General features: G+C 49.8%; 1 protein-coding gene across 1 annotated transcript in view; it reads right to left on the reverse strand.

The window, feature by feature from the left end:
• Positions 1-9065: 9065 nt before the first annotated feature.
• LOC147693240 (tyrosinase-like) overlaps positions 9066-17072 on the reverse strand; it is a 125538-nt gene continuing 117531 nt past the window's right edge. Inside the window, exon 5 of the mRNA XM_086935885.1 lies at positions 9066-9383. Within this exon, the coding sequence (XP_086792011.1) occupies positions 9143-9383 (241 nt within the window). The 3' untranslated portion in view covers positions 9066-9142. The remainder of the gene's footprint in view (positions 9384-17072) is intronic.

Below are 17072 nucleotides of genomic sequence, written 5' to 3' on the forward strand. Positions count from 1 at the left end.
TGTCTGTGGCCATCAGTAGGCTGAGTTCTGTTCGTGCAAAGTGGGGCTTCAGTCTGTTGGTGTGGAGGACTCGGAGTGGGTTCCGGGAGGACTCCATATCGATCAGATAGGTGGCAGGCCCCTTTCGCTCGATTACCTTGAAGGGTCCCGTCCATTTGTCTTGGAGAGCGCATGGCTCCGTGGGGGACATTACCCATACCTGTTGCCCCGGCTCGAATTCAATGGATGAGGCGTTCTGGTCATACCATTTTTTCATGTCCTCTTGACTGGCCTCTAGGTTGGCTTTTGCTAGGTCTCTGAACCGCCGGGACTGGTTGCGGAGGGTGAGGAGGTACCGGAAGACATCTGGAGGACTCTTGGCCGGAGGCATCTCCCAGCCTTCTTTGATCAGGCTGAGCGGCCCCCGCACTGGGTGCCCATATAGCAGTTCGAATGGGCTGAAGCCTAGGGACTTCTGTGGGACCTCCCGGTAGGCGAAGAGGAGGCACGGCAGCAGCACATCCCACTGGCGACGGAGGGGCTCTTCCAACCCCCCGATCATCCCTTTTAGCGTGCGATTGAACCGCTCAACAAGTCCGTTTCCTTGGGGGTGATAGGGGGTCGTGAAGCGGTAGGTGACCCCACACTGTTGCCAGAGGGACTTCATGTATTTAGAGATAAAGTTCGTGCCTCTGTCGCTGACGACTTCTCGGGGGAACCCCACACGGGAGAAGATCCCCATCAGGGCCCGGCCGACCACTGGGGCTGTCACGGTCCGGAGAGGAATAGCCTCAGGGTAGCGGGTGGCGTGGTCCACTAGTACCAGGATGAAGCGATGGCCTTGCCTTGTACGCGGGTCCAGGGGTCCCACAATGTCTATTCCGACCCTCTCAAATGGGGTCGTGACTACTGGAAAGGGTTGCAGGGGGGCCTTTAGTTTGCGGCCGCTCTTTCCACTGGCTTGGCACGTGGGGCAAGATCGGCAATGCTGGTGCACATCGTTTCTCATTTTGGGCCAGAAGAAGTGGGTCACTAGGCGGCTGTAGGTTTTATCCTGTCCCAGGTGCCCTGCCAGGGGGACGTCGTGGGCCAGATTCAGCAGGAAGTCTCTAAAGCGGAGGGGCACTACTAGTACTCGGTTGGCCCCCAGCTCGGCGATTCGTTGCTCGCTGTACATCAGATCATTGTCCCAGTAGACCCAATGAGTTCCGGAGGTATCCCCTGCGCTTTGGGCGAGCGCTTGTTGTCGGAGTCCCTCGAGGGAAGGACAGGTCCTCTGTTCCTGACGAAATTGTTCTTGTGTGGGTCCCCCTTCTTGAGCCCACTGGTCAAGGTTAGCGAGGTCGGAAGGTTGAGCAAGTTCGAGGGGGATGTCATGGTCGGGGGTCTCGGCTGGGGCGACCGGAGGCGGTGGCGCCGGCCATTCTGGTTCTTCCGGGTGATGGTTGGCACGGGCGGCCATGGACCGGGTGCTGACGCACGCCCAGTCCGGGACGCCCAACATCCCCAAGTGTTCTTTTCGCTCCACGGCGGCCCACGGGGAGCTTTCCAGGTCATTTCCGAGGAGGCAGTCCACGGGGGCGTCGTCTCGGACCGTCACTTTCAACATGCCGGAGACCCCTCCCCACTCAAAGGGGACGCAGGCCATCCGACACAGACTTTCCGAGTTGTCGGCTGATCGCACAGGGCAGAGAATGTTCGGTAGATATTGTTCTGGGGTCACCAGATGACAGCGGACGGCTGTCACACTGGCCCCGGTGTCCCGAAGGGCTTCGGCCCGTTGTCCATTGATGCTTACCCATTGACTGTACTTCTGGGTGTTAGCGGGTAGGGGGACCCGCGGGACCATGTCTCTTCCCCCTAAGCACGCGAGAGTCATGGCGGCTGGCTCCCACTCTTGATACTCTTGCTCGTCTGCTTCTTGTTCCTCGGAGATCTGTTCTTCCCCTAGTGCCGCGGCGGCCACGTGGCGGGGTTTTGGACTCTGATACTGCGGGCAGCTTGGGTCGTTTGCATAGTGGCCGACTCGTTGGCATCGGTGACATGTAACATTGGCTCTGTACCCCGGTCGCGCCGGGGTGCTGCCCCGGTTGGCCGGGGGGGTGGTGCTGGTAGCGGGGGCGGCCGGAGTGTGGTCTCTTCCTCGTCCTTGGCCCCCTCTTCCTCCTCTGGATCGGTGGTGACCATTGTTGTTCCTGTTCTGCTCGTAGGACCCATTCCGGCCCACTCTGGTGATCTCCCACCGGTCAGCTTCGGCTGCGAGCTGCCGGGGATCGGTTAACTTGCTGTCGAGGAGGTGTTGGCGTAGTTCAATGAAGCAATTGTTGGACAGATGCTCCCATACCATCAGATTGAACAGCTGCTCGTAGGTCGTGACGTTGCTCCCTCTGATCCAGCCTTCGAAGGCTCGGCTAAAGTACGTTACATAGTCCACCCAAGTTGTACCCGGGATGCGTGTGCAGTCTCGGAACCTCTGACGGTACATCTCGGGCGTGAGGCCATAGCGGGTGAGGAGGGCCGCTTTCATATGGTCGTAGGAGGTCATCTGGTGGTCTGGGAGCTGTAACAGGGTATCGCGACCCTCATTGAGGAATTTGCCCCATAGGCCGGCTCCCCAATCGTTTCTATCGATCCGGTGCGCAGTCATCGCGATTTCATAGGCCTTAAACCATTGCTGGATGTCGTCTTCTCGAAAATATTCTCGGACAACATCCTTGGGGATGTGTACTTTCTCCGTGGTCCCTGGGGTGCGTGGTCTGTCGGGTACCCCTGACTCTTTATTCTGCTTGCGCAGGTTGATCTCGGCTAGGTTCCGTTCGTGCTCGTACGCTAGTTTCTTTTCCTCGAGCTCCCTTTGCCTCTGTTTCTCCTCTCTTTCTTCTCGGAGACGTAGGTGCTCTAAGTTTATTTTTTTGCTCGGCCAACTTGAGTTCTACGTCCATCTTGAGCCGGGCCATTTCTAGTTCGTGTAGTCGGGTTTTTTCTCTTTCTTGGATCTCGTCTTGCGAGAGACTGGTTCTTTGCCCCTCAGGGGCCGTGTTGGTATTTCTCGCGGTGCTTTGCTCGGGGGCTTCGACCTCCCCGGTCTCTGCCCAAGATTCTAGGGCATGCTTAAAATCGTCCTTGGTGCTTAGTCCGGTGGTAGCGATACCTAGTTCGATGCAGAACTGCTTTAGTTCACGATGGCTGTACTCCTCTAGTTGTTCCATTTGGAACTTCTCAGTTGATCCGCTCTCTTTAGTTGACATTGTGGTTCGTTGTGGGGTGAGCTACTCTCTGTACGTTATGCGGTGATTCGGATCGCGCCGCTGGCCACCAATGTTAGACGGACCGGGAGGGTCGGCCGAGATTACGGGGAGAGGTCTCCAGGGAGAGCCGTCTCCAACGACTGTACAGACAAGTAACTTCCCCCCCACAGACGGACACCACACAAGGTTGAAGGTTAACGAGACTTTATATGCAATTCTTAGGTTACGATGGTATGATACAAGGAGGTCTGGACTCAGGGGTCCCCTCGGTTCTGATCTCTGGCTGAGGGAAAGGGTAGCGGGACAGTCTTAGTTACCAATGAGTACAAAATAGCTCTCAATCCTCGAGCTCGGCGTTCTAGATGATCGGGCCGTGGAGGAGCCAAGCAGGTCCCGAGATGGATGAAGGAAGGGCGACGGTCCGCGGCGGAGCCTGCAGGTCCCGGTGAAAGATGACGGTTACAACGGTCCGCGGCCACGCCAGCAGGTCCCGACGACGATGAAAGATGAAGGTTACGACGGCTGTGGCAGCTCCAACAGGCAGGACGATGGTGCACAGGACAGAGCTACGGCAGCGCCAGTAGTCCGTCCAGGATGAGTTCCTCTTTACGTCTCTCGACTCCAAGATACAACTGCCTTCCTGCTCTGGAGCTGCCCCAGTTATAGGGCTGGTGTACTTTGATGTCCGGACCCTCGCACTTGGAGGTCGGGAGGTCCGGGATGAGGGAGTCCAGACACCCAGCAGGGGGGTGGAGCCAGCGCTCGGGGAGGCGATGGGCGAGCGGCCCTGGGCGGGGGAGAGCCATCGGCACCTCTTTCTCCCATTGACCTGCCAAGTAGCCCGCTCACCTCCTGGGGGGAGGGTGGTGCCGGAATGTCTGAGGCCGGGCTAGGCCCAGGGTTGAGGTCGATCGGGGGCCAGGCGGCCTCGTGGTGAAGTGTCCAAGATGGCGGCCCGGGCTGGGCGCGTGGGCCGGCAGTGGATCGGACCCACGAGGTTAACATGTTCGAGGGCCGGGGTCCCTGAGGGGACGGAGGACGTGCAATGGTGGTGTGTGGTACTTGCGTGACTGGGCCCGGGCCTGGTTGAGCCAGGGGAGAGCGGCCCTTCATGTGGCCTGTCCAACAGGCGCTGAACTAGGGTGCGGTGGCAGACAGTGTCGAATGCCGCGGAGAGGTCCAGGAGGATGAGGGCCGCTGTTTCTCCGTCGTCCATCAGGGCTCGGATGTCATCGGTGGCGGCGATGAGGGCGGTCTCGGTGCTGTGGTTGGCTCGGAAGCCAGACTGTGAGGGGTCGAGGGATCCGTTCGTCTCAAGGAAGGCGGCCAGCTGCTTGTTGACGGTCTTCTCGATGACTTTGGCTGGAAACGGGAGGAGCGAGATGGGGCGGTAATTCTTGAGTTCGGTGGGGTCCGCTGTGGGTTTCTTGAGTAGAGCGCTGAGTTCGGCGTGCTTCCAGCTCTCAGGGAAGGTGGCGGTGTCGAAGGATGTGTTGATGATGTCTCGCAGGTGGGGTGCGATGACAGCGTCGGCCTTGTTGAAGACGTGGTGGGGGCAAGGGTCGGTCGGAGATCCGGAGTGGATGGAGTTCATCGTGCGGGCGGTGTCTTCGGTGCTGATCGGAGTCCAGGCGCGGAGGGTGGTGGTGGGGGGTGGTGGTTCTGTCCTGGTGTGCGTTGGTTGGTTGTTGAAGCTGTTGTGTATGTCCGCGATCTTGTTGTGGAAGTATGAGGCGAGGGAGTCGCAGAGGTCTTGCGATGGGGTGATGTCTTTGTTTCCTGCGCTGGGGTTGGATAGCTCTTTCACGATGTTGAAGAGTTCTTTGCAGTTGTGTGCGTTGTTGTCCAGCCGGTCCTTGAATGCAGTTTTCTTGGCGGCGCGGATCAGCTGGTGGTGCTTCCGGGTGGCAAGCTTGAAGGTGGTCATGTTGTCCGGTGTTGGTTCCCTTCTCCAGACTTTCTCGAGGGCTCTGCAGTTCTTCTTGGAGCTCTTGAGTTCGTCGGTGAACCATGGGGCTTTCTTGCTGCCGGGTCTGATGGGCGGGGTCCTCAGGGGGGCGAGCTCGTTCGCGCAGTTGCTGATCCACTTCGTGAGGTTGTCGGCGGCCTGGCTCGGGTTCGCTGAGCTGGCAGGAGGGTGCTGGCTCAGGGAGGTGGCGAGCTGGTCGGCTGTGATCTTGTTCCAGCTTCTGCGGGCAGCCTGTTGCTGGTGGTGGTGGGTCGTCGTTCTTTTGAAGGTGAAGTGGACGCAGCTGTGATCCGTCCATTGAAGCTCTGTGGCGTGGCTGAAGGCGATGTCTTTGCTGGATGAGAAGACTGCGTCGAGTGTGTGTCCGGCGAGGTGGGTGGGGGTGGACACCAGCTGCTTGAGTCCAAGATTGGCGAGGTTGTCGAGCAGGGTGCTGGTGTTGCGGTCGTTGTTGTTCTCCAGGTGGAAGTTGAGGTCTCCCAGGAGGATGTAATCAGCGGAGGGGAGGGCGTGCGGGCTGATGAAGTCGGCGATGTCCTCGCTGAATTGGGTGCGTGGTCCCGGAGGTCGGTAGATCAGAGTGCCTCTGAGGGTTGTCTTCGGGTCGGTGTGGATCTGGAAGTGCAGGTGTTCGGCGGTGGTAAGGGTGTTGTCGGTGCTGGTCGTGATACGGATGGTGTTCCTGTGGACGATGGCGATGCCTCCTCCCATCTGGTTGGCTGTGCGGTCCCTCCGGGTGATCTTGTAGCCCTCTGGGATGGCGATGGCGATGTCGGGAGCTGAAGAGGCGTTCATCCAGGTCTCTGTGAGGAAGGCAACGTCAGGGGCTGTGGTGTCGAGGAGGTTCCAGAGTTCGATGGCGTGTCTGTGGACGGAGCGGGTGTTGAGCAGGAAGCACTTGAGGTGGGTGCTGCTGGAGTTCGACTTGGCGGGTGCCGGTGCGATGCAGGTCCGGATGCAGGTGAACTTGCAGGCGTGGCAGCTGAAGGGTCCGTGGGTGCGTCGTGGTGTGGCGTGGTAGCACCCTGGGAGTCGACCGGTGTTGAGTGCGCTGAGGTTGGCGGCGGTGTACGTCAGGCGGGTCGGCCGGGGTCTTCGGGGGCCAGGGGTCTTGGCACTGGGCGCGGTCCAGGCGCGGACGGGCGTAGACGGGCTTACCTTTGGCGCGCCTTCGGCGCACAATCGGCGCGCCCGCTGCGCGTTCGCACGGTCGCCATATATGGCGAAGTGCGCGGGTGGGCGGAGCAGCTGGGAGGCGGGAGCGGGGAGGGTACAGAAGGAAAAAGGGCGGGGTTAGCGGCGGTGGCGGGAAGCGGGGAGGGAGTACGAGGGCGGCACTACGACAGGGCAAACAGGAAGGAAAAACGCCATTACACTCACAGAAGTAAAAAAACAGGCAATAGGGAAAGACAAAAACGAAGACAATAACAACAGCAGGGCAAGCAGGAAGGAAAAAAGGACGCTATTACAGTCACAGAAGTGAGAAAAAAAAACAGGCAATAAGGAAAGACAAAAACGAAGACAATCACAAGCAAAACCAACAGGCGAGCGCGGACCACGCTTACCATCAGGTACGATTACATGAAGACTATTGTGCCAATATTACATTTATAACATCTATTGGGCATTTCATATTTTGTGTGGCACTTGGTTTTAATCAGTGGTCTTAGTATGTGTTATATCTGGGTATCTGTGCCCTCGTGCTCTTTGTGTGTGCTTTTTGGGCCTTGTTGAAATGTACATTCTGTATGAATTCCATAGAGGATGAGTAGCGGGGTACCCAAGCAAGAGAAAACTGGAAGCCATTGGTGGTTACTTTTTCACTTGAGTTGAATATTAATCCTTTTTCCCCTCTCCACTGTTGTCGCTAGTCCACATTATCACACTGGCGATGAGCAGATTGACCTCACCGGGTCATGAGTGTGAGTGAATAAGTCCAGCTTGCACACCACTGCCTATGCCAATTGCCTCCTTACCTTGTAAAGCACCATTGGAGTCCATATAAGCAACTGCTCTCTGTCTGCTTCTACAGTACTACTTACCAACCACATATATTTCCGATTCAACATTATCTTTGCTCTGTGCATTGGCAAACTCATGCGCATTTCTGGTGGCCATTTTGGTTGACTATCAGTCTCACAATGAATGGCATTTCTCCTACATGGTGGTGTTTATGAAGACCTGGTGTGTCTCATTACTGGAGTCATGCAATTCTAATTGTATGGCACATTAAAAACATCATGACATTTGTCACTTTCGGTGAAACATTTGTCACTCAGTGCGAGTGACTGTTCAACATGCAAGCCATCTGTTTTCCATCACCTTGCCTAAAATCTCCTGGCAAATCACCCATAGCATGGAATTAATGGTTTAGAGTATTTCATCAATTTTTAGGTGCTATTTATGGTTCTAATTTTAAACCTGAAAGCAAGGGTTGGCTTTTACAGCACTCATTTGGTGTTAAGGGCAAAGAAATTTGTGCACACCTCCCTGATCCCTTACCAGAAGAATGAGAGGATGAAATGGATGAGTATGAAAGTGCTGTACAGGGAGAAGCTGGAAATGAAGGTGTCTTGGCAGTGATATTCAGAGTAGTAAGAATGAACTCACTCTGTGCAGTACCCAACACTGTGCATTTGTAGCTCTTACAAAAGAGGAGGAGCAGGAGGAGCTATATGGGGCAACAGAAACCTCTTCCTGCCGACTATTCCTCTGGTTGAGCAGGGAAGAACAATTCCATGGAAACCTCTACATCAAAACGAAAGGTATTTCAATTACTGCTGTTGTTATCAGCCTCATCATCAGAATTACAAATTTTACATGCATTAGCACTATGATTCATATTAGTAGTACTATCATTGCCAATTACATGCTATGCAATGGTGGATTCATATTTTTCTTGGAAAAGTGAGCACCCCGGGGCCCCAGGACGGCGGAGAGATGCCAGGCTTGGAAGGTAAGTACCCTGGGGCCCCAGGACTTAGGAGAGATGTCAGATTTGGAAGGTGAGCACCCAGGGGCCCCAGAACAGAGGAGAGATTTCAGTCTTGGAAGGTGTAGCACCCAGGGAGCACCCAGGGGCCCCAGAACAGAGGAGAGATTTCAGTCTTGGAAGGTGTAGCACCCCGTGAGAGAGACAAGATATCAGGGTTAGAGGGTGAGCACCCTCAGGGCGCAGTACTGAGAAGAGATGTCAGGCTTGAAAGGTGAGGCACCAGGAGAGAGGAGCAATGTCAGGCTTGGAAGGAGAGACACCCTGGGCCACAGGACACAGGAGAGATATCAGGCTTAAAAGATGAGACACCCTAGGGCTGGGGAAAAGAGGAGCTATTTCAAGCTTGATAGGAGAGCTACCCTGGGGCTCCAGGACAGAGGAGAGATGTCAGGCTTGGAAGGAGAGGCACCCCAGTGGCCCCTGGAAGAGGAGATATGTCAAGCTTGGAAGATGAGACTATCCGGGTCCCCTGGACAGAAGAGCAATATCAGGCTTGGAAGGTGAGGCACCCTGGGCCCCAAGACAGAGAAGAGATGTCAGGCTTGAAAGGTGAGGCACCCCAGGAGAGAAAGAGATATTTTAGTGAGGAGCCTCACACAGATGGTCTACGGTTAGGCCATGGTACCCACCCCCATGGCTCACCACAGCACTTCAAAGGTCACTGCTGCTGTCATTCCACACCCACACCACTTATCCACAGAGCCCCCTACTACCCTCATCCAGAGTGCCCTGGTAATCCTACTGGGGCCAACAACAGGAGATACTGGCCTCATCAGGACTGGCTTCATCAAACCACTTCACTCGCTCAAAGCAGGCAACATGTCAGGGTGAAAATCTGGATGAAAATAAAGAAATGCAAGTGGGAACAGAAATACAGATTCTCGTGTTATTTTTATTAAATTGTAAATAGGAGCAATCTCAGTCCAAATAACAGCTCCCTCCCAAGGGGCCTTAGTGATACACTGCCCTGCCACACTCTGGCGCCCTACTGGAGTTCCTGCACTTTGATGCTGGCCAATGGTTTTGATCTGAATACGAGTATCCAAAATATTCTGGCAAATTCATGAATATTTTTTGCACCACCGGAGGCATGGATGGATAGACCACATCGTTGGGACCCTGGCAGGGGTAGTTGTTCTCTGGGTAGTCTGCAGGTGTTTTGCAATGTATCCGCTGCCACATTGCATAAATCCTACAAAAGGGAACAAAAATGCATTGCATATTGCAAATGTTATTCTTAGGGAAAACAGAAAACATTAGCCCAAAACGAGCACATGCATACAAAATGCATTACCTAAAAGCAGGGCCGGCCTTAGGCATGTGCAAGCTGTGCACCTGCACAGGGCCACCAAACCCCAGGGGCCACCACATCAATATATCTCCTTAATATAATAATCCTCTGAGGATGGATACATATTTGTGTGGCGGCCCCTGGCAGGGATTTGGTGGCCTCTGGCTCTATTCCACTTCCAAACACCCAGACCCTCCCTCTTCACTGGCCTCCGTGCTCCGCCCCGCCCACACCCCTTCTTCCTGGGCCCAATACTTACGCTCCCTGCCCAGGGCCACCATGAACCTAGAGCCGCCCCTGCCTAAAAGTGAGTGCATGCATCTAGAGAGTCACAGAGCTACCATAGCGGGGCACGTCCCTCGCGCCACCAAACAGCAGGTTTAGAATGTCTTCTCCTCTCCCGAGCAGTACTCAGTAAAAACACCAATACAAATTAGAAATATATTTAAACTTCAACCCATACACAACCTGCTGAGCAATACTGCATAGGAAGTGTTCACTGTCCAACAAGATTAGTTCAGGAACACAGTGGAACACCAAACCTTCTCTCCTCAATGAATAACACACTGAAAATAGCACGAGAGTTCCTTTAACCCCTTCGATGCGTCGGAAGGCCCCCGGCAGTCCGACGTCACGGTGCTCATGTGCGTCGGACAGTTTGGGGCCGTCCGAACTGCGCACGTGTCAAATTCCGCAACAACACGGCAACATTTGCACCACGTCGAAGAGGGTAAAATGTTTATTTGAAAAAACTATTATGGTGTATAATATATGAATGGCAACCACAATGAATGAAAAAACAAATGTAGTAATGCATGTCATGGTCAGTGAAAACAGCAAGAATATTTCCATTATGGTTATTAGTTCCTAACATCCTAACACCTTGCAGCTATGTCTTGGCACTAAGCTAAATCTGAGTTGAAGCTATAAATAGTAAGCCTTTTGTTTAAAAGTCTTCAAATGAATCACAGCACATCTGTTTTCATTATGAAAATAGCAACTCAGCTATTTTCTATTACTATTTCTATTAGTTCAGGGGTGGATTCTTCCTGCAAACCTGTTCCTACCCAGGGCTCATCGGCCTTCCCCTCGCAGCCCTGGTATTCTCTGTCTTTAAAAGTGGCAAATTTGGGTTGTAAGAAATTGGAACGCCAGTGGCGGGCGGCGTACTGTCCAGCGGCAAAATCCGCTCTGTGCATGGCCCAGAGGGATTAATATATTGCCGTTAGGAAGGCTAAAAGTAATTTCTATGCAGATAGAATTATGAAAGCTAAGAAAAATAGCAAAGAGATATTTGCCATTGTCAGCAGTTTTCTGTCCCCCTGTGCGGAGCATAAATATATTTCAGCTTCCCCTGGTTGGTGCGAGGAGCTGTCCACGTTTTTATTAATAAAATACAAGCCATTCAAGCAAGCCTGGCATCACCAACGGCGCTGCAGATTACTCCTTTGGCTCCCCCCCCTGTCTACCTACTAACTCACTATTCTCTCAGTTTGTGCAGGCCGAGAAGTCTGACATTCTTGCAATCTTCAAATCCCTCAAGTCTGGCTCCCCCTCGGACCCGTGTCCTGCCGGAGCCTTGGCCGGGGTTGCCGGGGTGGTGTGTCCAGAAGTCACTGACATTATTAATTGGTCGCTTCAGTCAGCCACAGTACCGGCACAATGGAAGCAAGCCAAACTTCTCCCTCTCCTTAAGTAGCCTACAGCAGATCCCTCCATACCTGTGAACTATCGTCCTATTTCCTTACTGCCAGCATTGGCCAAAGTATGAAAAAAGGTGGTATTCCACCAATTGGAGTCCTTTGTGAAAACATCTGGGGCGCTTCACCCTGCCCAGTCGGGCTTTAGAACATCATATAGCACAGATACAGCGTTGGTTGAGATGGCGGAGGCTATCAGGGAGTGCTTGGATGGGGGCGGCAGAGCGGTTCTAATTTTATTGGACCTCTCTGCCGCCTTTGACAAGGTACCTCACCAGCCTCTTCTTGCCCGCCTCTCTTCCATTGGCATCTCTGGTGCAGTTCTGGCCAGGCTTGACTCCTTGTTGGCTGCCCGTTCCCAGCAGGTGTGGATGCCCCCTTTTTCATCCTCGGTCAGGGAAGTTTCAACGGGAGTTCCTCAGGGCTCGACCTTGAGCCCTTTGCTTTTCAACATCTATTTGACTCCGTTGATTGCCCTGACTGAAGAGCTGGGTGCCAAAATCATGGCTTATACTGACGACACCCAGCTTTTATTTACTTGGAATGGCTCTGATTTAAACACGGGGGCTGCGCAGAAATGCCTTGCAGCCATGTTCACATGGCTGGCGCAGGCTAAACTCAAGTATAATGAGGGGAAGTCAGAGATACTGCTGTACGGGCACTTTCCCCCGCTCTTTTCAGAATCTTTGCGGCCTCTGGACTTCCCCCGTCCACTGTCTGAGGGTGGCCCTGCTAAGAACTTGGGAGTTTGGTTCGGGGAAGATCTCCGGTTCTCTGATCACATTAAGAGACTGATGGGTGTCTATTTTGGTACACTCAAGTCACTGAGCAGGTTTTTTTTTCCCATGTTACCGCAACCGGCTCGGGAGATGGTGGCTCGGTCCCTTATCTTGTCCCGCCTGGATTATTCTAACGCATTACTCATCTGTATCCCTGGCTACCTGATGAATAAACTTCAATTAATCCAGAACTCGGCGGCCAGACTTTTTTTTAATATCTCCAAGAGTTCTAGCACAACGTTTCATCTGCGCAAGCTCCACTGGCTTCCTGTGGCCCAGCGGGTGCAATTAAAGGCCCTTTCTCTGGCCCACAGAGCCTTGCATGAGTCAGGCCCCTCCTATATCAAGAAGTGTGTGGCCTTTTACATCCCCCACCGCTCCCTACTCTCTGCTTACCACCGTCTGATGATTACTCCCCGATTCCGCCGCTCCAGGATGGGGGGTCAGTCACTTTCAGTTAAGGTTGCCATCCTCTGGAACAATCTTCCAGTACTGCTGCACCACACTCAGGACTTCCGAATCTTTAAGAAACTACTCAAAACGCATCTTTTTAATCAGACCACTTAATTGTTTTCTGCACCCTGCCTGTACCTCTCTCTGCGCCAGGACACTTGTAAGTAATTATGCGCATTATAAATCATGTATACCATAACATATTACAGCTTGTGATGGGAGTGCTTTGCAGTGATTGTCTGTTTAGGGGTGTCATGAAAAGGAGCAGAAAGAAAGAGTGTTAGCAGAGTTTTGACACCATTGTCAGTGATCAAAACCTTGGGCATACCCTCACGAGAAAAAATCATTTTGAGAAAATTAATTACTGAGGCATTTCACAAATTCAATTTCAATCCATTTTTAGCTATTATCAATAAGGACTACTGCATACTGATTGTTGCCATAAGGAAAAGGACCTCAAAATTCTAGCACAACCTTATCCCAAACTTTCTCCGGAAGATCTACTGCTACTGTGGGTGGTGTTCGAAAAGATACATTTTTATCTGCTCTACCACATATCTCACAATTCCTCACATTGTGCTCAACATCTTCATCCATCTTTGGCCACCAGTATGTCCCACATAACCTTTTCTTGTTCCAAGTCATTCCTAAATACCCTGAGTGAGCTAATTCTAATAATTTGCTTCTCAACGAGACTGTAGGAACAAGCTTTTCACCTCATCATTGAGAATAAATTCTGGTGAGACGTTAGCAAAACATTTCAATTCTCGTGTTAAGTTGCTCTCTTTTGGCCAACCATCAGTCATGTAACTCAAACCTTTGCACATTATAGGATCAGATAGTAGGGCAGAACTCCAAACAAATTTGGAAATGCATGATTGACTCTGAAAATTTACAGACACTACTACGCATTCTTCTACCTCATCTTCACACTCTGCATTGTCATCAGTAATAGGAAAATGAGAGAATAAATCTGCCCTTTTTATAGAAAAAGCTGGAACATAAACTACTGTAAAATCATATACTAACAAACTTAGCAGCAAGTCTAGTGAGTCTTGCAGTCGATTATTCAGAATGATGTGAAGGTGTGTTCATAATGTAATCTAGGGGTTTATGATCCGTTTTCAGCGAAAATGTGTTCCCCATAACAATTTTCTGACTTTATGTACCACCCATGTACACACTAGCATTTCCTTCTCTATTACCAAATAAGACATTTCAACATCTTTCAACACTCTGGATGCAAATGCAAAAGTGTGATCTACATTCTTGAATCTTTGTGTAATGATGGTTCCCAAACTTCTGTCAGTTGCATCAACAGTCACACTCACAAGGAGACCAGGGACATCAGGTTGTAGTAAAGGGGGCTTGCAACAAATCATTCTTAATGTGAGTAAGAGCCTCCTTTTGTTCATTTCCCCATGTGAAATCCACCCTCTTTTATAGGAGACTGGTAATAGGTTCAGCAACCGAGGCATCATTTTGAATACATTTATTATAAAATTCACATCGCTCAATAAAGAGCATGACCTGTTCTCTGTCACCAGGTTCAGGAGCATCTTCAATAGTCTTACCTAAATCTGGTTTAGGACTGATATCATTTGAACTGATAATGTGCCCCTAATACTTCAATTAATCTTGCGCAAAACTGCATTTATCTTGTCTTAACCGCAAACGATTTAACTTGATTTTCTCAAACACAGCATTAAGTTCATGGATATGTTCAACTTGGCTTGCACTTGCTACCAACACATCATTTTGAAAAACAAGAACGCCATTTATATCACCTATCATTTGTTCCATAACTCTTTGGAAAACTGCTGTAGCAGATGACAAACCAAATGGCATCGTACGGATTTGAAAGACACCATCCAGAGTGATAAGTGCAGTAAGGTGCCTTGAGGATTCAGCTTAAACAATCTGATGGTAAGCAGACAATAAATCATACTTTGAGAAAATGTTTGCACCAATAGATTTTACCATCAACTCTTCAATCTAGGTAATAGGGGGTCATCCACCCTAATATTCCTATTCAAAGACCTAAGATCAATACAAATGCGCACCTCTTTGTTCTTTTTCTTGACTATGACAATGGGAGAAAACCAAGGTGAACTATCTACTGGTTCGATTACACCTTGATCTTGAAAAAATGTTAAAGCTTTGGATAGTTCACTTCTAATGCTTAATGGAACATTCCTTAACTTATGCTTAGTCTGTGCAACATTATTAACCCCTTTGGTGCTGATAACGGCTCCCGGCCGTCGTGAGTCACGGTGGGCGTGTGTTGGTGACGGCCGTGAGCCGTCATGACCACGCCCGCGATCGGAATGTCCAGCACCGGCGCAGAATTCCAGCCGCAGCCGAGGTGTTAATATTAATATTTAAACATTTTTAGAACACCAAGCATATCATCAAAAAGAACATCATATTTTCTAAGCAGCTGTTGAAGTTTGTCACTGAAATTAAAATCATCATTTGTAACCTGCAACGAAATAACAATACTATTGGTATGTTGCTGTAAAATCTCACAAGAGAGTTCAGAAAATGACATTACCTTTCTACTGTTGCCTGGAAGAAGTGTAATATCCAGCATGGCTTGATGTACCAAATGTAAAATATTCTTTCATTTGAAGGTGACATAGATTTTACCATAATAACACACATTTTGAAACAAATCATGGATACAAAATGACCTATAAGTTCAATAGTGTTTCCTTGAAAAAACTCTGTTCTGATGTCAGGATCTTCCAAAGGCTCATCTTTCCATAGTTGTTCGAAAGTATAATAAGTGATAATAATCACTCTGGCTCCTGAATCCATCAACAAATGACAACTTTATTCCCTATTCCTATGTCAGCAGTCGGATTTTCACGGGCATCATTGTCTGAAGAAGTGGAATTTAGAACCAGATCAGATAGACTTGCTTGTAATGCATCCTCTTCTGTATAGTCAGCTATTTCATTTACTTGATGGCATCTTTTCATGCAGACTTTTGCAAAATGTCCCATTGCGCCACATAGACTGCACATTTTCTTAACCGCAGGACAGAACTTGAAATTAGCTGCATCACAGGTTGATCCACAATGAAAACAAGCACGAAATGTGTTATAGGATGTAGTGCCCTCATTAAAATGAACTTTGGGGGTCATGATATTGCCATCTTGTGATTTACTCTTTACTGCCAAGATTGTTTCTGCATTGTGTCGCCATAAAATCTTTACTTCAACTTGCAAATATACAATATTAGACGTGGCATCAATTGCTTCAGAAAGCAATAACTTTTTCAAAGATGACAATTTCTCCTGGATAGCCTTGTTGTGACATCTGACCACTAATTGAGCATGTAACCGTTGCTCAGTAAACTTCTCAAATTCGCAATTGGCAGCTAAAATTCTTAATGCAGTCACATTAGATTCTATAGACTCATCTTGCTTTTGTTGTCTAGAAAAAAATTCAAAGCATCTAATAACAAACTCTTTTGAGTATCAAATCATTTCTCTAATCTCAGAACAGCTTCTTGAAATTAATCAAAATCTTCTTCATCAGGCGGTGTACATATAGGTAAGTGTTAAAACATGTGTTGCCCTTCTCTGCCCAAACAGTGTTCTGAAATAAACATTTTCCTTTTTGCATGAAATTGCAAACCATGAAATGCTCCTAAATATATATTAAAAGACCTGTACCAATATTTCCAGGCTATTACAGGATCACCAGGCAACTCTAGAAATGGTGGAAGGGGATGCACAGCTTGCATGATGGAAATATTCAATTGAATAGTAGCAGAACTGTATGAGTCTTAATAAAATAAAGAAATGAGAGCAAATTCCAGACGTGTGCAGATGTGCACAATAGGTGTGCACATCACCGTTGAATATATGAGGAAACAGGAAAGGAAAAATGTAAATTGACAGTAACTTGATAGGATCCTTAAATCTTATGCTCCATTGATGTAGTGAGCAAACCACCTTCTTATGTGATTAGGCAGAAAAGAGAGAAAGAAAAACACAATCTCTTTCCTGTATGAAAAGGAGGTGTGAGCAGTACTGGACATGTGATGTAAAAAATCCAGGGCTTCAGGTTGCCGCCAATTTGCTGTGTCTTTATGACGAAGAGACACGCAGGTAAGTTCCAGTGTTTATTCAATCATGATGAGAAGCCCTGGGGACACCGATAACCCGGTGAAATCACTCCTGCTGTGCCAGGTGCTGAGGTCTGTCCCTTGATCCTTGAAACATAATATTGAAACCCCTATCGAGACATGGAGCGCGCTACATACATCGCGAGCAAGGAGCCGTACTGTGCGAGCAGCTCGAGCAGAAACATCGCCCAGCTGCCTCGCGCCACACATATAGCTTTTAAGCATATGGTTCCTGATGATTGCCAAAACTGTTCAGAAGATGATGGAGAGGTCAATAATGCTGGCTATTCAGCCAACTCATTTTAGTTTTATCGCGCTTGCCCAAACATCTCTGATGGACCCTCTAAGTTCCAACAAGGAGAAAAAGAAGAAGGTTACAGACAACACAGTTTTGAGAAACTAAAACTGCCCTCTTGACCAAGATTGCAGAAGTCCATACTAGTGCACATTACCTTTGTTTCTATTAGAGGGAACCTTTAGTGAGAAGATTCAAATGGATAATCAGTTGAATTTCTTGCAT

This window comes from Lissotriton vulgaris, chromosome 8 (assembly GCF_964263255.1).
Source record: "Lissotriton vulgaris chromosome 8, aLisVul1.2, whole genome shotgun sequence".
Classification (NCBI taxonomy): domain Eukaryota; kingdom Metazoa; phylum Chordata; class Amphibia; order Caudata; family Salamandridae; genus Lissotriton; species Lissotriton vulgaris.